Below are 21,057 nucleotides of genomic sequence, written 5' to 3' on the forward strand. Positions count from 1 at the left end.
AACTTGCTTCATGTTACATACCTAGTAAGTGACAGAAGCAGTAGAGCTCTAACTTAATTGTTAGCTTCTAACCATTTGGATACACAGCCTCCAGATTAGAAGCTGCAATCCTATGACCCATGAGACGAATATGAATCACAAATGCTTGGTCTGATCACAGCCTCTACTGAATACCTGCTGGTGTAGTCTTTTTTTTTTTTTTTTTTTTTTGGTGTAGTCTTTTAGACGAAGTCAGCACTCATGAAACTTCAGCCTCAACCTCAAGCACCCAAAAGTTCTTATGATCTGCCTCTCACATATCAATGTGATAGGTGATGAACTTTCTAGTCCCTGAAGTCACTTTAGCTTGTATACCTGGACTAGAACATTTCCAAAATCAAATCTAACCAGTTCACAATTCAAAACAGTTTACAAAAGCCAGTTTTCATATATGGCAAGGCACCATACAAAGATTATCACAAAATCTAGTTCTTGCCCAAGGAATTCACACTGTCAGGAGGAAATGACACAGATATAAACACTTGACATAATGGAAGTGTGGAGGCCAAGAAAAATTAAGGCCATTCCACCTCAAGTTTAGCATTAGCACAAGTACAGCCATGTTAGGTCCCTGGGAATAAGAACTGAACTTTACAGGGAAAACTGTGATTGTCCTAGGCAGGGAATCCCATATCGGAAAGACAATAAAGCTCAGAATGCCCTCGGCAGAGAATCCCATATCAGATCTTAAGAAACTCCCCCACCTTTGCCCCCATATTGGAATTGAAAAAATTCCTCCACCCCTTCTGAAGATCCCCTAGACCAGCCCATAAAAAACCCAGCTGTAACCCACTTCGGGGTCCAAGTCCCTGCTCTGCTGTATGGAATATACTTGGACCCACGCTCGAGCTTGTAAATAAACCCTCATGTACTTGCATCGGTGTTGGCTCCTTGGTGGTTTCTCGGATTCACAATCTTGGGCACAATAGAAGCAGTTAAAAAATGTATAACTAAACAGGTGTATATGCCAAGGAGTAATGGCATCCTGAGAAAGCAGGAGAGGACCCCTGTCACTGTGGTGGTAAGCACCCATACATAGTACGGGCATGGGGAATTAGAGTTGACAGTAAGTAAAGCACCAGGCTCTTACCTTGTTTAACCAACCTTTCCCAGAAATGATTTCAGCAATAAAAGGAGGTAGCAATGTCTATAATGTCACAACTATGGAGAGTTTCTCCAAGATGTTTTTAAAAAGGAGCAAGCTCATTCGATTTAGACAACGATGAGGTGGGAAAAGTGAGATGCGTTCTGGATCTTTTTATTGGAGGATCTGTCAAACCTTCAGTGTCTGGCCTTGAACTCCCTAGGTCGCCTTGACTAAGACCTCGCTAGCTCATTTGTGCTTACATACCTTATGGAATTACAGGTTCCTGCTGAGCTGCTTGAAAATGGAAATAAGGCTTCCTCTTAAAAACCCTGTGATGAAATTGTGTTGTGTTGGTGTGGAATGAAAGCCCAAGAACCCAGTAGGAGGGGAAATAGCAGCTGCAGGAAATACAGATTAAATTCACTTACCCTGTTAAAAATGCAATAGAAATGCCCGGCTTTTCCCAGATGTTTTGGTTATAAAAATGAATGAGCTAAGTTATTTTAGACTAAACTAATGTAAAAAAGTGGGAAAAAAACAATTTAAAACACTGGGGCATGGTCAGGATTAAATGCAGCCAGGTTTGCTGTGAGTGTATCTTAGTTGGGAGATGTGCTGGGGTATATCACCTGGTGCTCAGGTATTGCAGGCTCTGAGGGATGGAGTGCTCTTTAGCATCTAGGACTGGGAAGTTTGCTCCAGAGATTCTTAATTTCCCTAAATCACTTAACTAATAAATGATATCACTAAGATTTAAACCCAAGACTATCAGAATCAGGAAGCTAAACTCGGTTATCGTGAGTGTATAACTCAATATGCACCAAAATGACCTGGAGATCATAGCATGCGGACTCCTATGTCCCACTGCCTGAGGTTCTGATTCTGTATGTCTGGTTGTGAAGCCTTGAACTCTACCATCCGAACCAGCCTTCCAGATAAGTCAGGTGCATGCAGTCTGGAAAATCACTCTTTGAAAAAGCTCTGAACTATGTGTCCTCTCTCCAGATAGATCTTATAGTTGAATAGGGATCTACCAATAATAACCAGAATATTAAGTTTTCAAGAACAAATAAAAGCATTATCAGTAATATTGGTCTAACAGGGATCTGAATGATAATAAAGTATATTTCTTAAATCCTGTGATCTCAATCTAACCTCTAAGCATGTGTCACCTCCTTCCTACAAAATTGAAGACATTCTTGCTACTCCTAAGAACAAGTAGGGCAAGATGTAAGTGGTGATGAAGAGAGAGAGCTTCAAGGGGGAAAAGCGGTAAGCCAGTTCTGATCGGGACTTTACTAAATGGGAATTTGGACAGCATCAGATATAACCACATTCTTGCCTTTATTTGGATAACAATTATAAATAACCCTTTAATTTGGAAGAATCATATTTGCCTTTCACAAACCTAAATGTGAGACTTCGTAGGTAAACAATGGTGAAAATACTTCCCCATGATTGAAGCATTTTTGTGTAATCTGGGCTAAATGTAACTTCATTCATTATAAAAATACATAGGTTATTCAGCACCTGCCATGTGCCAAGCATTATAATAGAAGTACAGAGAGGAACAAGAAATACAACCTGACCTCAAGCAGGTGCCTCATGGTGGTGGGGATATCATGCACTCTTGTCCTTCTGTGAACCTGACTAAAGTCTTCAGTACAGTACTGATAGGAATACAAAGGCTTATAGATGGGGGGCAGGGGAATCCATGGAGACATATGGAACTTGAGTGGCTTGAAAACAGTTTTTCCCTGAGGGAGGTGAGGACAGACAGTGGCCACACCATAAGGGGCTCCGCATGGCACACTTAAGTTTTACCCAGAAGGAGATACAAAATTGGCACAAGATTTTAAGCAGGAAAAAAGGAAAAATTAGCAATGACCAATGCAGAAATCTGGCTGGGGAAGACCAGCTTCATTGCAAGATCACATTTGTTGTGGAGGCAGCGTGAAGGTAGACTTAGTGGACAAGGAGGAAGGCTTATGAAGTGACTGCAATAATCTAAGTAGTGAAACATAAGAGCCTGAACAAAGGAAGCAGGTTTTCTATGAGAACTCTATGAAATGGATGGGTGAGATATGGAGGCAGAACCCACAGGGGGATAAAGGAAAAGGGAGTATCTTTAATATGCCTGATTTCTGACTTTCAAAATTCTCTGCTTCTTTTTAGTGTACACATATAATCATAATTAAACACCCATAGCTAAAAACTTGCATAATCATTTATTCTATGTCAGTCTCTCTCATTAGATGGTAAGTTCCCAGAGAGAAGACACTGTGTCTTTCTTATTTATCACTTCACTTCTAGCACTTTCTAAGTATTTAGCACTTGGTAGATATCCAATAAAAGTTTTCATATGAATAAAGAGAGGGAGTAAGTAAACACAGGAGAAGGATGAAATTTTAGGGATATAATATAAAAACACCGAGCTCAGTTCTAGAGTTTTAAAATGGGATCTTTCAAGGGAGCTACTTCAAATAAGCAGTCCAGAGTTCAATCAATATGGGAGGAGGCTATGGACACAGGTGTCACCAATATGGAGAGAAGGGATGAAGTCACCTAGGAATCATGCAGAATGCCAGAACTTAGGATCATTAACATTTAAGGGTGGCAGGGGAAGAGGAACCAGAAAAAGAAATGAGAATAAAATATTCCAAAGAGAAGAGTATCAGGTATGGATTTTTTTCCAAGTGTCAAATGGAGAAATGTCTATTGCACTTGGCTGGAGATGGTCCCTGGTAACAATGGCTAGAGGATTTTTGGTGGAATAGTGGAAAGAGGGGAAAGCAGAAGATAGCTGGAACTAGGCTGAAGAGTAGATAGGAAGTGACAAAAGAAATTAGAATTACAGATAACAATTTAAGAAGTGCGGCTGTGACACAGCAAAGGATTAAATCAGTATTTGGGGCAATGTAAAAATTAAGGAAAATTGTCCTAAGGAAATTAAGGAAAAGGTTAATATCACTGTCATTATCATTATAATAAATTTTCTCAAGCATATTTCCCTCTTCTCCCCTTTATTATTCAAAATGGGATTAAACATATTCTACTGTCAACTAAAAGCAAACCTAGACTTAGGTAGGGAGAGCCTTTATTTGCAAAGACTATTGTGATAGGGAGAACACTCTAGCTGTCATTGCAATAGGAAGAACACTCTGGCTGCCGTATCTGCAAGCCCTCAGAGTAAAGTCAGAGAAGAACTACTTTTCACAGAGAAAATAAAATAAGGCTAGAGACAACCTGGTGTGTGAGCAGGGTTAGCAGGTGGCAGGACAGGGGGCCATTGAACAGAAAACCGTCCTCCTTATAGTCAGGTGATTTTCAGAAAGCCTGTTAACAAGGGGTTGTTCTGAGTTCTAGTGCTGGCAAGAGTACCCAGTGCTCACATCTGCTCAAGACTGAATCAAAGTTAAGGGCTTGGGGGAAGGTGAAAAGCCAAACTAAGTCTGGTCAAGTCAAACGAGCCAGCATTTTGTCCAGGTTGGTCAGTGAGGGCAAAGAGTTCAGTTAACCATTTATGAGATAAAGAATGGGAATTTTATCTTGTCGAAGGCAGGCGTCTGCATCTTAGTAGGTGCATGGGAATGAGTGGTTTTTGCAGTGAGCCACATCCAGGAACACAAGAGTAGGGAGTGTTTCTTAAACCTTACATTCTCCAGAAGCTCAGGGCTTAGTATAGGTCAACGGTATTGTGATACCCATTTCACAGATAAGAAGACCTGAGCTCATGGGTAAGCAAGTGGAAGAGCTGGAAAGATAGCTCAGGACTTCTTGCTCAGAAGCTCCATTGCCTTTACGCCAGGCCGCCGGGGTCCCTGTCCTGTGCCTCTTTGCCCTCTGGTAGTGTGGGTGCCTTCCATGTCAACTGGACTCCCAGGGACTGGTTATGGAGGACTCCACACAAGGCTCCTAATAATGCCATTCATTATTGATGGTGTTCATTTCATTCTCTGCAAAACCCTCAAAGCCACGGAGTGCCCCAGGAGACTGTATTCTGAACAGACAGGCTGGGAGGAGGGAGAGGTGTGAGGGCAGTGATGACAGGGAGCTTCTCCTTGTTTTTGTTTTTAAGCACGACACCTAACAGCAATCGCAGCTCATAGAACAGCAACAACTTGCTTAAAAGCCATTTTCATTTTTAAACACTTCCACCCCCTCTGTCCTTACCTCCTCAGCCTAGGCTATGAAAATCTGAGCCAATGCTGGCTAATAAAGGGGATCAATAACCATCCAGCTATTTTCACAGCAGCCCTCATATTAATGAAGCTGCTCTGGATGAAGTTCTATAAAAGGGTCCACACGGATGGTACTCCACCACAATAAAGTGCCATGGGGTTGCTGATCATTAATGGAGTGTTCCAGGGTTGTGATCAATTCCAGGCTTCATTTGTCTCCACCTGCAGCCACACTGCCCAGGGGAGCAAACTGTTTGTTTTCCTCGGAAGGTTAAAAATACATAAAATATGCACATGATGCAGAGAAAGAATAGGATTTATGCTGGGAATATGGTTTAGAACATGCTTGAAATACTTCTCCAGGGCCAATACATGGAAATCATCAAGTTACTGCAAGGGGTCTTTCTCCTTCTGAAAGAGCATGACAAACTTCAGGGATCCTGCTTGGATTTAGAATATCTGATGGGTACATTTTGCAACCACAATGCTATATGATGGCCCCATACTAGTCAGTCACAGAGAGGGCAGAGAAAATGAGAAATTGATTCCCGTGGCTCCTGAGGCTACTTAAAACAGTCCTTGCTCATCTCATTGGCCTCTCCATTTCTCTACAACTCAGTTTCTTAAATGGTGTTGTAGTCTGTTGAATGAACCATATTCTCTCTCTTAAAATAAGGCTTATGCATGTCTTTTGGCTTCCCAACTCTTGTTGCAGGGTTAACTCCTTAACCCTCTTACATAAGCTTAAACCCCACTCTCTTTAGGAAACTCATCCTCACTGTCCATATAGGTAAGTTCCACCTACTATGTCACAATGGTCCTTGAACTTCTATACCTATAACACCCCCTACACCTACAATCCCTTGTTCAGGGACTCTCTTCTCTATCAGAATATAAGCTCCATGGAGGCAGGGATCATTTGTAGCTTATTTTCTACTCTATCCATAGAGCTTAAATTAGTGCCTGGTACAGAGTAAAAGCTTAAATGGGAGAAAGAACTGTTCAATGGATGAATAAAAGAAGGATCAAATGAATGGATGAATCCATACATGCCTATGTGAATGAATGAATAAAACAACCAGAGGTAGACACTTACCCACCTTCTTGTCCCATAATCCCTCCCACCTATGTACTCCTCATTTAGCCTTTCATGATGTTTCCCAGCACCAGCTTACAGACCCAAATCTTTGCAACATTACATTTGATAGGTGGCCAACCAGAGACTTGGCTTTTCCATAGCCTCATTAAGTGATGCGACTGTATCCTGTCCATGTTCAGATTGAGGTTCTAAGATCCATTTCCTCCAAGAAGACATCATTCACAAGGGATGGAGTCTATGGGGTAAGTTTTATGATTTTCCAAAACAGGAGTTAAAATACCATCATTTGATATTAACATTATAGTAAATTATTCCTTTTTAATTGCTCATAGTGGAAGAAGGGAGTAGAAACATAGGCAGTGCATTTACATTTGACATTAAAATGTAGAGAGAAGCATGAACTACACAAGACTCACCTGTGCACCTCTCCACACACGTACACACAGTATCTGGGATCCTGCCTGGGCCATTCTGAGCCTCTACCTCTATTTGGCAGGAAGGCTCTGGCAAGAGGGAAGGACCCCCAGAAGAGACTGAGTACTAGCTCCCTTTTCACTGGGCAATGACCCCAAACTATCCAGGATGTATGAGACCTAGGGAATCCAAGCTCTTGCCTGCATGCCATGCTGAGAGGGGAACACAGAACCCAGGTTCAGGGACATCAGCAGAGACCAACCCCCCACGGTGGGAAGTCAGGCTGCATGCCAGCTATCTCCCAGGTAGAAGTCATGCCTCCTCACAGCCCAACACGGCAGCATCTCCCCTTTTGTTTTGTCTGGCAGGACCTGGGACAGCAGGTGGTGTGTACCTTGGGCAGGGAGTACTTGGGTAGCTTTATCTGGGCGAAGGCTTCTCTTCGATAGGACACGTAGTAGCTGGCTCTTCCACCAGTTGTTACCTGGAAACACAAAGAAGTCAGATGGCATCAGGGATCATGGCCAAGTTGAAAAGTATTAGCTTCTCCATCAACAGCCACAATCCGTTTGTGATAACTTTTTAGAGAATATCCCTTGCTGGCATTTAGCCTCTGGTCCCACAGCACTGAGCTGCTCTTATGTCATGGCACTTAGACAACAGATGAGCAATCACAACAGTATTTCTCAGTGGCTGACACTTTCTGTGAGAGCAGGGTCTCCGCCTCTGGTCACTATGCTCCATATATGTACACACCTAATAAATATTTTCAACTGATAACAGAAGCCACTGATGCAGGATGTACCCATGATGGATTTATTCTGCCTTAAGAAATAAGTATCTAATCTTTTGCAATCATGACATGATTGTGAAACAACTTTTTTTCTGAATCTAAATAACTACTCTTGGCTAAAACCTCTTGCTACTTTGAAATTAATTTCATTTCTCATCTGAGCACAATCTTTTTCCCTTCATATTTACAAATCCATGCACTGAGAGGGTATTTTTTGGTCCTTTCCATGTATAAGTTATTTAAAGGAATCAAAGGTCAAAGGAAGAACTCTGGACCAGAAAGTGAGAAATTCTAGGTTTGAGTCCCAGCTCTGCCATCTGAGGGAGTCAAACTCTGTAATCTCACTTGGCATAGATGGATTCTTATAGGAACTGGAAACCACTCCAAGGAATGGTCCTCTGGTCGGGGCTTGTTGAAAAGTCCTGCCAACATGGCACAGCTCTGCAGATGGCTGCTCTCAGCCCAATCGTCCTAACTCAGGGGGACATTAATATTCACAAGAGAATATACCATAGACTGTTCAGAGAAAATAGCAGGACCACAATAGCAACACGGCTGCTGTGCCGAGGAGGCAATTACTGGAGGCACCCGCTCTGTTCTCACCAAGCACTTGCTGGAGATGGGCCAGTCCTCCCACTCTAGTCCAAACCTGGCACCCATCCACAGCAGCTACGAGGAGCAGGCGAGGTGTCACATCTCTATTGAAAGCCACCCATTGCTCCTCACTCCAAGAGGTGGCATCTCCCATGGCTTCCCCTTGCTCTTCACAGACTGGAAGCCCACAAATTCTCAGGCAGAGCAAATATTAGAGTCTGTGTGAAGGCACAACCTTGGAAAAAACTTGGTCAAAGACTTAAGCTATGAATCAAAAGGAGAGACTGGTTTTGTCCCTAGCGTTCAGCACTATCCCTGCATCTCTATTTCCTACTTAGAGCCGTTCATGTCCTGTATTCCAAGATTTCTGTTTTTTTAGTTTTTGTTTTTTGATAAGACCTCTGTTCTGAATCTATATCATTCTGGATTGACTTAGAGGTGGGGCATTCACATATTATCATCAATGAGTTGCTAAGAGGTCTTTTTCTTTCTTATTTTTTAAAGATTATTTATTTATTTATTCATGAGAGACACAGAGAGAGGCAGAGACAGAGGCAGAGGGAGAAGCAGGCTGATGTGGGACTAGATCCTAGGACCTGGGATCACAACCTGAACCAAAGGCAAATGTTCAACCACTGAGCCACCCAGGTGTCCCAAATCTTTCTCTTTTGAAAATAAATTTCAATTGCATAGAATCAGATTAAAATATAATCTTTGGTACTGAATACCTAGTCACTCCTAACCCTTGCTTCATCCTATAATTTCCTTCCTCTCCTTTCCTTTCCCTTCTCTTTCCTTCCTTCCTTCCTTCCTTCTTTCCTTCCTTCCTTCCTTCCTTCCTTCCTTCCTTCCTTCCTTCCTTCCTTCCTTCCTTCCTCCCTCCCTCCCTCCCTTCCTCCTTCCCTTCCTTCTTTCCTTCCTTCCTTCTTTCCTTCCTCCCTCCCTTCCTTCTTTCCTTCCTTCTTTCTTTCCTTCCTTCCTTCCTTCCTTCCTTCCTTCCTTCCTTCCTTCCTCCTTCCTTCCTTTTTTCAGTCTAGTTAACACACTGTGTTATGTTAGTTTCAGGTATACAATATAGTGATTCAACAATTCTAGATATTCCTAGGTGCTCTTCAAGATAAGTATCCTCTCAATCCCCATCACCTATTTCACATCCTCCCTGCCCCTGGTCCCCTCTGGCAACCATCTGTTTGTTCCTGATAGTTAAGAGTCTGTTTTAGCATTTGTCTTTCCTTCCTTGTTCATTTGTTTGTGTCTTAAATTCCACATATGGATGAAATCATATGGTATTTGTTTTTCTCTGACTTATTTCACTAAGCATAATACTCCTAGATTCATCCATGTTGTTGCAAATGGCTAGATCTCATTATTTTTTATGGCTGACTGATGTGATGTTCCATTATGTGTATATATATTCATTATGTATGTATATGTATATAAAATATCTCATACCTTCTTTATCTACTCATATGAGTAGATATATATCTATATATAGATAGATACAGATATCTCATATCTTCTTTATCTACTCATCTATTGATGGCTACTTGAGCTTCTTCCATAATTCAGCTATTGTCAGTAATGCTGCAATAAACATAGGAGTGCGTAACATCTTTGTGAATTAGTGTTTTAATTATAAATTATAAAACCAACACATGTACACCTGTCAACCTAAGAATTGGAACAGTGGTGCTTAAGCTTAAGCTGCAACAGAATCACCTGGGCTGCTTAAAACTCAGACTTCTGGGTCTCACTTACAGAGCCGTTAAATTGATCAATCTGAGGTGAGGTCCAAGAATTGTCTTTTCCCATGAGTTTCCAGATGATGCTGATGCTGTTGGTCTGGGGACCACACTCTGAGCAGCTCAGTACTAGAATTTTAATGACAAATGACATACACTTCTGTGGTTCCATGCCCTGCACCTATCCTGACCCTGGCCTCTCTCTGAGATATAGCCACTTTCCTGATTTTGTGTTGACAATGACCGTAAAGTTTTTTTTTAATTGAAGTGAAATTCCTACTACATAAAATTAACATCTTAAAATGTACAATTCAGTACAAATTTAGCCCATTTGCATTACACAACTTCTATCTAATTCTAAAAGATATTCATCACCCTCAAAGGAGATCTCATATCCAGTGATAAAATTGTTAAATCCCAAAATATATGTTCTGGTCACTTTTCTTTTTTTTTTTTAAAGATTTTATTTATTTATCCATGAGAGACACAGAGAGAGGCAGAGACATAGGCAGAGGAAGAAGCAGGCTCCCTGCAAGAAGCCCGATGCAGGACTCAATCCCAGGATCCTGGGATCACAACCTGAGCCAAAGGCAGATGCTCAAACATTGAGCCACCCAGGTGCCCTCTGGTCACTTGTCATATGCTTAAAAAGCAGCTTTCTACAGAAGACACCCTGAATATTACCAAACTTGCCTTGGGAAAGGAAATTGGCATCACAGAGGTCTAGTCCTATCACTGAATGCTGGTCAGAACGCAATTAATTAAAAGAAGTTTCTCCTGAGAAGACTCAGTTGGCTCCATATGGAACAAGGTGAGAGTACCATCAAGCATCAGATCAGCACCATAGAACAACACTGGGTCTCCTGGGGTTTCCAAATCACGAAGAGTCAAAGGAGAACAGAGTGGTCCCCTCAATAGGGTGATGGGCCTCACCAACTCGGGAACTGAGCTGAGCCATGCCTGATACAATCCTGCATGAGTACAGACTCTCTCTCTCACACACACAAGCTCACACACACAACCTGGAGACTTCGTGCTTGAAAAATCAAAGAAGGAGATTATACTTCAGACACACACTTGGACAATCCAAACTACTAAGGGGCTGATGAAGCCCCAGGGACCCAGAGGTTCTTCCAGTATCTATGATATCAAAGTATCTCCCAGTGATACCAAGCTGGCTCCTGCAGTTCTGCTTTGTCCTGGTTGTATCCTTCTCTGTACTTCTCTGAACCATCCAGCTGATAGTTTAACCTCTCTGTAAGACCCATGGGTTCATGGAAGGGCTTTGGATGCCACCAAATCATTACAATTTCTCTCTCCTCTCAATTCTTGAACTTTGTCCTCTCTATTCCTACAGCCCTTTCAACATTTACTCTTGTGGTGCACATAGTCCTACAATTTTCCCTCCATGTCTTATTATAGGATTGCAACCTCCCTGATTCCTAGTCAGTGCTGGACTCATGGCAAGTGATTGGTGAATACATAGTAATAAAAGTAATGACACAATGGTCATTGATTGAGTTCATCTATTATGCTCCAGAACTGCATGTAGCCATTATATAAATTATCTAGTTTAATCTTCATGACAACCCTTCAGAGCCTATAAGGTACTGAGTGACTTGCTCAACAGAAGATAAATTTGAACCTAGCAAAGTTTGGCTCTAGACCTGTTCTCCTCCTCTTGTGACTAAGAAGGGTCTCCATTCATCTTACTCATCTCACTATAACAACAGTACATTGTCTTGATTCCAAGATGTATTTTAAAACATGTAAAAATCTTGTAGTTGGCATGTGTATCTATGTTTATTTTTGTTCATAAGCCCAGGAAATCTGTCATGACGTTGATGGTGTATCTTAAAAATAATGTCTTCGTAGAAGAGAGGAGGCAAGGGAATAGAACAAGATTAATAATGACTACCATGCAAAGAAAGCTTATTACACAGAAAATGGGACAATAAGCAGTTTATATACCATACTTCACTTGATTTTAATTATATATTAAATAATATATAGTACCTCTACAGGTCAGGAAATTGAGGCTGAGAGTGGTCAACTAACCTGCTCGACACCACACAGCCTTTTGCTGTTACAGCCAATCTGTGACTCTTACCTGTGTCCAAGCCCTTAACTAGGAATAAGTGCATCCCCAAAATGTCATGTACAGAGCAGGGGCTCAATATGCAGTGACTAACTGAATAATGAATTGTGGGGATTAATCCACTCAACCAGAGACACTTTGAGTTTGACTTCCTCCATTGCTTAGTAACTAAACCACGGTGGCACTGAAGAACTCTCCATTCCATCCAGTCCCTAGATGGTCACCAGAATTTATCTCTAGCACTCTCCTTTGAGAGCAGAATCCTCACAATGTTGGGATGATAATCAAACCCATGCATTTGCTGCCTCTCCACTCTTATTTGCATGGCTCTCTGGCAACCACATAAGAAAAGAATAAAGTTTAGTGACTATTAATCTATTTTGATGAACTTTTCTCTTCCTCACAAGCAAATCTGCTGGCATTGTAAATCCCAAAGATTATTACCACTTTCCCTTTCAGTGACACCTTTTATTTTACATATGATGAATGTCATCCAATTATTTGCTCTGGGCCCATCCGTCATGCTAAACACTGAATTAGCTGGGTCTTTTCCTCACTAATGACTGGCTCGTTAATCTGATTTTCTGGATTTCCATTTTACAGGTTTAATTGGGCTCCTGGCCAGTGAAAATGATTCCTTTGGACAAATGTACTGACCATTAAATACATCTGTCTCTTCTGACTTGTTCCCATTCTTGCCGTAACCAAGTCTAACCTGACATATCTTTTATTTTTTCATTTCTCCTTGCTTCTGGATGATGGCTTGTCCTAGGGGAGAGAGAGAGATTTGCCAAAAAAAAAAGGAACCAAAGCACCTGGAGTCATGTTGAACCTGTTTCTGCCATAGACAGAGGAAAACTCATAGTATCTCTAGAACTCATAAGTGATCTGAAAAGAGAAGCAAAAATGAATACTTTCAAGTATCTACTGTGTTGAGTGCCTTAAATTCATGATATTATTTAATATCCACACTAATTATGATTACTATTATTATTGCTGGTAATATTAGTAGTGCCCTAATAGAATATTCTCTGATATTCTCTGAGTATTTAGCATATGCCAAGCACCATTCCTCTGTACATACCAGTCTTCTATTTTATGTTCAGGTGAGAAATTGAGGAGTAGGAAATTTACACAATATACTCAAACACACCAATTAAATGGTGGAGCTGGAACTAGAACTCAGGTTTATCTGACTGCAAAGCTTATGCTGGTCCCTTGGACTATGTTAGGTTTCCAAACCTTTGTGGATAGGAATGGATCCCATGTCATTCAATTTCCAATTTCCCAGGTAAGATGCCTACCAACAAGGCAGATCCTTTTACGTAAGGGATCATATCAGTTTCTTAGTCTTGAGAAATCAATGCTCTGTTGTTGCACAGGAGTTAACAGTGCTGCTCCTAGAATTTGTGAGTAAGAGGGACCATTGTGGAAAGAAATCTGGCTGACACGAGAAATGCAGAAAATGGCATTTAGGAGATTTTACAGCTAGAGGACCTTGCTGGGCTCAATATGATGTGAATAATCTGCCTAAACAAGAGAAGTGGCCACCTGTACAGGCTTCCGTTAGTGACTCCCACACAAGCCTCTGCAGCATTCCCTCCTCCTCAAAGAAACAAAAGGGAAGAGCATAGTTGTTAGGATGCACAATTAACTTTTCCAATTTCTTTGCTCATTAATTCTATTCAGATTATTTAAAATAAATCTTGACATTGTTAGGCCTTTCTCTTCCTCTCCACCTACATAATTCCTTCAAAGATCACATTTCTCTTTCAAGAACAAAGGAGCACGATTCAACCGCTGGGCTAGGAAGTCAATAAATAGCCATCAGTCTCATCAGGAAGTTGCTCTAAGTGTTGGGATGGCCCTGGGGGCTTCTGCACAGCACGTTACATTGCCCCTGCCATCCTAAGGTCATTTGCCAAAAGTGTTTTACTATGGCACCATACTATAGGTTGGAAACAAAACTTGTGGGATGGCATTTGGAACAACATGACATCTTACCAGCAAGCCATCTCCTCTGCTAGACTGTTTGATGTTGAATTTAGTGTTTGTCACACTGGTGTCTGCTCATTTTATGTCCTGGAGGCTGTGTGATATTAATGTAATATGCAGTTTTATCTGCCTGTTTCTAGAAAGAGTGAGTCTATTACCTACCATGCATACACTGTGCTGAGGCTGAACTTCCTTTGAAACAGATTTGCACATAAAATCTTTTATTGGGGCCCTAACACAATAAAATCTTTTACTGGGGCCCTAACATAACAACCCCCAAATCTACTCACGAAGAGTAGATTTGGAATAAGATGGTTGACACTGAAGCCAATATTGTTCTCTCAATTTGGAGAGACAGAGAGAGAGAGAGAGACAGAGAGAGAGCGTGTGTATGTGTTTGTAGGGGACGTGCTGGAGGGAAGATGAATACTGAGGTTGGCCAAAGCAAAAACATACTGACAAAATACCACCTTCACCCACCCTGCCAAGAAATTTCTTGGGACTTTAACTGTCCCTTGGGAATGGTAATAAGAGAGAGAAAAGGTGGGGAGTTAGAAAAGCATGGGGGGAAGATTTGTGTCTAGACCACCGACAGCTCTTGGAAAGAAGAGCCTGACTCTGAGACTGTTACTTTGAATACAGTAAAGGGTCTGGACTTGGTAAGTTTCCAAGGACATATTTAAAAAAAAAATACACCTCCTCTGATTTTTTAGCAGTATAGTACATTGGTTTGGATCCCAGACCTGTGTTTAAATCCTGCTTTGGCCACTTGCTGGTTTGGCGACCTTGAACAGGTAATTGATTTAACCTTCCTAATTTCTTCTGGAAAATGGAGACATCAATACTATCCATTAATGCATTAGTATAAGGAGTAAGCACAGTACAGCATGTAAAGAGTTTTAACCCTGATGCTGGCACATACTAAGCAGTCATTGCATATTACTCACCCCTGCTGAGCTAGAAGTACAGTTACCTGCACCAGTGCAACATCTTGGGGCCAACTGGGGATTGACTATGGTGGCAGTTTATATATGCAAACAGGAGGCTTTAGGAAGTGCTGGGGTAGCCACACGGGCTACCTGGTCAGGATTGACCAGGGACAGAGGATTGAAATTCTTCTTGTGGTCTTCAGGAAGGATGACTTCATGGAGAAGACCATGAAGCCAATGTGTTTTGTGCCAGAGACTTGAGCCATTTGTGGCTGCAAGCCTTATCTTCGTGTTATGGCTTTCATGACTTAGAGGGAGAGCAAGAAGTTCTTAGGACATGTATCTGCCTCTTCAGGATGAAAATCCTTTACCTTTCCTCTTTAAGTTCTTTTGCGGGGAATGAGGGTGGGATGGGGAGGGTAAAAAGGCAAAGTTAAATGTAGAAATAAAAAAAAGAGCAGACAATGGACTTGAATTGTCATCTTGGAGCTCAAAAGTTGGAAGCGGCTTGATACTCCCAATTAATGTAATAACAGCTAAAAAGCTAAAACCTAAACAGCCTCTTTGAGTGTTCTAGATCAGGATACCTGAGTTTCCTTTAAAAAAAAAAAGAAAAGAAAGAAAGAAAGCAATACCCATGGAAACCCTAAAGTGACATGTTTCCAAAACATCCCCCCCATCCTCTCAGAAATGTCCCTGTTCCTAGTGGACTGTGAACTCCATATGGCTTTGGGAAAGATGAGACTGAGGGGGTAGGAGCAGATTATAAGGAGCCCAGCTTCAACAGTCTTACATAACTTTTCTCTTTGACTTGAGACCTCACATAGCCTTTTTCCTTACTATAGGTGGATATTATGAGGTCAATTAATTGACTGAAATCTTCCCAAGCCAAACACCAGCCTCTGCCTTTGCTCTAGTATTCCAGAATTTCAGAAAATGAATACAAAATAGTGGGACAGGAAAGGAAGGAAGAAGGGTGTAAGGTCCTGGAATACGTAATATCTGTGTTTCTAGTTTCAGCTTAACCAGTTAACAGATATGCAATTTTGCATGGTAACTAATCTCTTAGAGTTTTAGGGCTATTGTTCTATAAAAAGGGAGCAAATAATTACCCTTCTCTTATAGAGAAGTAAATGAGATAATAAAATGCTTTCATGTAACTGTAAAGTGTCCTACAACTGTAATGATTAGAATGTTATAATTGACCTGTAGTATGTACCTAAAAACCCAAAGATGTTAGAATTATTTTCACTAGAAAATTACTGTAGACTGGATGTTTGTGTTCTCCACAAATTTCTATGTTGAAATCTAATCATCAATGTGATGGTATGTGGAGGTGGGTCCTTTGGGAGGTGATTAGTTCATGAGGGTGGAGCCTTCATGCATGGGCGCTCCAGGGAGTTCCAGTGTTCCTTCTACCACATGTCTGTGAACCAGGAAATGGGTTAGCTTCAGCCACCAAATCTGCCAGTACCTTGATCTTGGACTTCCCAGTATCCAGAACTGTGGGAAAGATTCTGTTGTCTGTATATAAGATTCTGTTATATGGTGTATATCTGCTATAGCAGTATGAACAGACGAAGACAGAAATCAAGCTGTGGATCCAGCTACTCATTCTATTGATCATGGGGACACTGAAATTTGCCAATGAGGCTATAGCTATCTGTAGACTGATGGGCAATAAGGGATGTCACAAGGGAAGCAGGAAGTGGATTGGCAGAGATATAGAACAGAAGTGTATTCAGCCACAGAAGATGAATGGCAGGCGTATATAGCCACTTAGAGAATGATTAATTTTATTGATATGTTCAAGATATTTTACATATCCTAAAAGGGCAAGGCAAACAAAGTCATTAATTTTCTAGAGAAGAAAGGATGCTTCTTTGGGACATGGGATTTCCAGACGGCCTTGGAAATATGTGTGGGCTGCGAGATATGACAAAACTTCGCCAACATGGGATTTGCATGCTTCATGAGTGAATTTTGGGACAGCAGTGGACAGATTTAAACCATCTGTCAACCTGTTTCTCAGGAAACACTGCCACTTCCCCAAGAGAGCCATGAATATTTGTGAGATGCCAACTGCTACTTGGAGCCTCCCCACTGTACTCTCCGTGTCATTCTTTTCCTGTCCTCCATCAGCAGAAGCACCGCTGGACAGTCAAGCTCTGTGCTCATACTTTGTAGGCACCGTCTGCTGTCCTGCACAATGGCCACATGGAGGACCTGTGGACATGGGACTTTGCAGCCCCACTTTACTGGTAAGTTAATTGACATGCATGGGATCATGCAGCTCCAAAGTGGCAGAGTGCAGATTTGAACTTGGCTCTCGAACCACATCCACTACACTGTACAACTGGAACAAGCCTAAAGTGTCACCTGCAGAGTCTTTCCAAAGAATGGCTAATTTAGGATCAATTGCCTTGAGGGATTTATCATGACCCGGATCATGAGAAGTCTCCAACATCACTGAATTCACAGTGACCTGTATCACAAACTATCTCCCTAAGGAAGCCTCCCCACTCCAATTTCCCAGGGGGAATTCATCTTTTCTTCTGATTTTTAGGGCTCTTTGTGGCCCTCTTGCTGCCTTATAAGCTGCCATTCAAAATTATTGGAAACCGGGTACGTTTTAATTCTCTTGTTGTACTATTTTCTACAGTAGATAATGTGCTAAATTCCCATTTTACCCTTAGTTCCTAGCACCCATGTTATAACAACTAATATTTGTAGAGTACTCTATTTGCCATTAGTTTGTATTATTGGACTGAATCTCATTTGGTCAGGGCACAACCCTGTGAGGGAGGTCTAATTACCTCCACATTTTAGAATTAAGAGGCCTGACTTTAGGTCATCTTGTTACTAAAAGGTGAGGTTCAAAGCCAACCACAGAACTTCTGACTTGAAACCCCAGGCTCTTTTCATGTTGCCAGGCTGCTTCAGTCTGTGTCTGCTGAGTCAAGATCAGAAAAAAGACAAAGTGGAGATAATTGCATGGGTTTTCACAAGTGGGTCGTGATTTTACATCAAATACTCCCTTGAGTGTTTGGCAACACCACAACATGGAAAACCAGGGACGATAAGAGAATGTGCTTTCCTGTGGGAAACAGAGAAGCAGATTATGAGATGTTCTTCTCCACCTACTGCTGAATCTACATGTTAATTAAGGGTTTGGTCAAATTCACATCATTCCTTGCATGCTGCTCATGTTTAGAGATTTAATTATGGATACTTGCCCCAATTCTACTCTATGTTGTATTTATCAGTCATTGAGCAAAAACATACTCAGCACTCTTGTGCCCAGGCTGCATCAGGTACCATGGGAGTCATAGGCCTATGACCTCATGGAATTAACCATTTCTTTGTAAAAACAAGCCTAACATATAAGATGTACAAATGACAATATCAGTGATAAATGCTATATGGTCCTCTGAGCTGGGTTAAGGCTAGGTGCCAAAGAAATACCCCCTCAGAACCAGAGTACTTTACTCCACTTATTTTCATGCTCCTCCTATAATCAGCAAAAAATCAGTGCACACAACACACACACACACACACACACACACACACCCTGTAATATAGAGTATGTAATATATGGGCATGTGTGTGCAATATATTTTATATACATGGAATGCGACCGGCACTGCCACTCACTGCCTTTGGAGAAGAATGGGTTCTTGACACTAAAGGACTTTCCGTTTGCTGAATGGAATGATGGATTTGAAGATGGAAACAATGGAGTAACCAGGATATGGCTGTGGTGTTCTATATATCCAAGGGAGGGATGGAGAGAACTGATGGGGATAAGGTGGGGATGAATCTTGAAAGAAGAAAAAGATCACAGCAAATCTACAGAGGTTGCAGGAAGCAGGATCTAAGAGGGTGGGTCACACTGGTTGTTGGTGCTTCGGAGGAATGCCAAGAAACAATGGGTGCTTGTAGGTTTTTATTAAGTGTTTTTGCTGCGCGGTATCTGACATAAACACCGTGCTTCATTTTTGCTTGACATTTCCAATAAAAACTTTACACCACATTGCTCAATAATCTTATTAAGATTTTATTTATTTATTTGTTTCTCTTTGCAGAGGCGGTTCATATCAAGAATGTAGATCTTTCACTATTATTTATATTCCCCAAATGAATGAGAACATATAATGTTTGTCCTTCTCCGACTGGCTTACTTCACTCAGCATAATACCCTCCAGTTCCATCCACGTTGAAGCAAATGGTGGGTATTTGTCATTTCTAATAGCTGAGTAATATTCCATTGTATACATAAACCACATCTTCTTTATCCATTCATCTTTCGTTGGACACCGAGGCTCCTTCCACAGTTTGGCTATCGTGGCCATTGCTGCTATAAACATCGGGGTGCAGGTGTCCCGGCGTTTCACTGCATCTGTATCTTTGGGGTAAATCCCCAGCAGTGCAATTGCTGGGTCGTAGGGCAGGTCTATTTTTAACTCTTTGAGGAACCTCCACACAGTTTTCCAGAGTGGCTGCATTCATTTAGGGAATATAAATAATAGTGAAAGGGAATATAAGGGAAGGGGGAAGAAATGTGTGGGAAATATCAGAAAGGGAGACAGAACGTAAAGACTGCTAACTCTGGGAAATGAACTAGGGGTGTTGGAAGGGGAGGAGGGCGGGGGGTGGGAGTGAATGGGTGACGGGCACTGGGGGTTATTCTGTATGTTAGTAAATTGAACACCAATAAAAAATAAAAAATAAAAAATCTAAAAAAAAAAAAAAAGATGAAATCGAGAGGGAGACAAACCATAAGAGACTCTTAATCATAGGAAACAAACTGAGGGTTCCTGGAGGGGAAGGGGGTGGGAGATGAGGTAACTGGGTGATGGATATTAAGGAGGACAAGTGATGTCATGAGCACCGGGTGTTATATAAGACTGATGAATCAGTCTTACTCTGAAACCTCTAACTCTGAAAGCAATAATACATTATGTGTTGATTAACTGAATTTAAATACAACTTTAAAAACTAAATATATAAAAAAAAATCTTTTAAAAAGTTGTTAGTAAAAAAATAAGTAAATATATCAAAAAGTATATAGCAAAAGATATACAGAATTTTCCTGAATAATTAGAAATTAAATCATTATATACTGATATTTAAATAAATCATAATTTAAAAAGAAATCCTAATGGGAATTTAAAACCATCCAGAAGTGAATAATAAAAAACCATACTACATATCAAAAATTAGACCTTGGGATAGGCACAGCTTTTTAAAATCAAAACAAAAATATGTGGCTGTGAAAAAAAAATTACATTTAGAATGTTAAAACTATTTTTCTCTTTCTTTTGGTTAAAAATACTAAAGAAGTAAAACTGACAAATTGAAACTAGGAAATACAATGCCTGCCAATAAAAATGAATTGTTAAAAAAAAAAAATGTGAATGAGTGCTTGTACTTCATCCTTGTAATTGTGTGTTTACTGTAGATAAAGTGCTATCTTTATTTCATGTAAAAAAAAAAAAAAAAAAAAAAAGAATGTAGATCTGCTTCAAGAAAATGCCCAAGAGGGATCCCTGGGTGGCGCAGCGGTTTGGCGCCTGCCTTTGGCCCAGGGCATGATCCTGGAGACCCAGGATCGAGTCCCACGTCAGGCTCCCGGTGCATGGAGCCTGCTTCTCCCTCTGCCTGTGTCTCTGCCTCTCTCTCTCTCTCTCTCTCTCTCTCTGTATGACTATCATAAATAAATAATAAAAATTAAAAAAAAAAAGAAAATGCCCAAGATTTATAGCTGGGTTATCAGAAATTTATCTTTTTGAGTCTTTTTGGCTACTTATTTAGTTCTTTGTTGGAAAATTAACAAAGGGCCTTGCATCAGAAAGCCTAGACATGGATTCCGTACCTCCCTCACCACTACTGGCTATGATGGGTCTTTGGGAAAAGCACTTAACTGCTTCTAGACCTCACATTCATCCTAAAATGGGTGGGCACACTCACAGCATATCAGTCCAACACACACCAGAAACAAAGTAGTTTTGTGTTCCTCGTTCCTTCACATCTCAGGTCCTCATTTCCTCAGTACGAGGGTCTTCTTCAAACTCTCAAATCCTAAG

The 21,057-nt window shown here is 41.0% G+C and overlaps 1 protein-coding gene and 1 long non-coding RNA gene across 4 annotated transcripts in view; one reads left to right on the plus strand and one right to left on the minus strand.

The window, feature by feature from the left end:
- The window catches only part of SORCS3 (sortilin related VPS10 domain containing receptor 3), a 586,644-nt gene that overhangs the window by 99,967 nt on the left and 465,620 nt on the right, over window positions 1-21,057 (minus strand). For both annotated transcript variants that reach the window (XM_077877720.1, XM_077877721.1), the window contains exon 8: window positions 7,215-7,304. In XM_077877720.1, coding sequence (XP_077733846.1) covers window positions 7,215-7,304 — 90 coding nt within the window. The remainder of the gene's footprint in view (window positions 1-7,214; window positions 7,305-21,057) is intronic.
- LOC144301145 (uncharacterized) lies at window positions 6,140-19,073 on the plus strand. 2 transcript variants are annotated; one of them, XR_013367931.1, is made up of 4 exons: window positions 6,140-6,391; window positions 6,516-6,648; window positions 17,114-17,232; window positions 19,057-19,073. It is a non-coding gene; the product is annotated as an uncharacterized LOC144301145 (long non-coding RNA). The 2 variants fall into 2 exon arrangements; XR_013367930.1 differs by lacking the exons at window positions 17,114-17,232; window positions 19,057-19,073 and adding exons at window positions 10,410-10,760; window positions 12,651-12,783.

This window comes from Canis aureus, chromosome 29 (genome assembly GCF_053574225.1).
Source record: "Canis aureus isolate CA01 chromosome 29, VMU_Caureus_v.1.0, whole genome shotgun sequence".
NCBI classification, from domain to species: domain Eukaryota; kingdom Metazoa; phylum Chordata; class Mammalia; order Carnivora; family Canidae; genus Canis; species Canis aureus.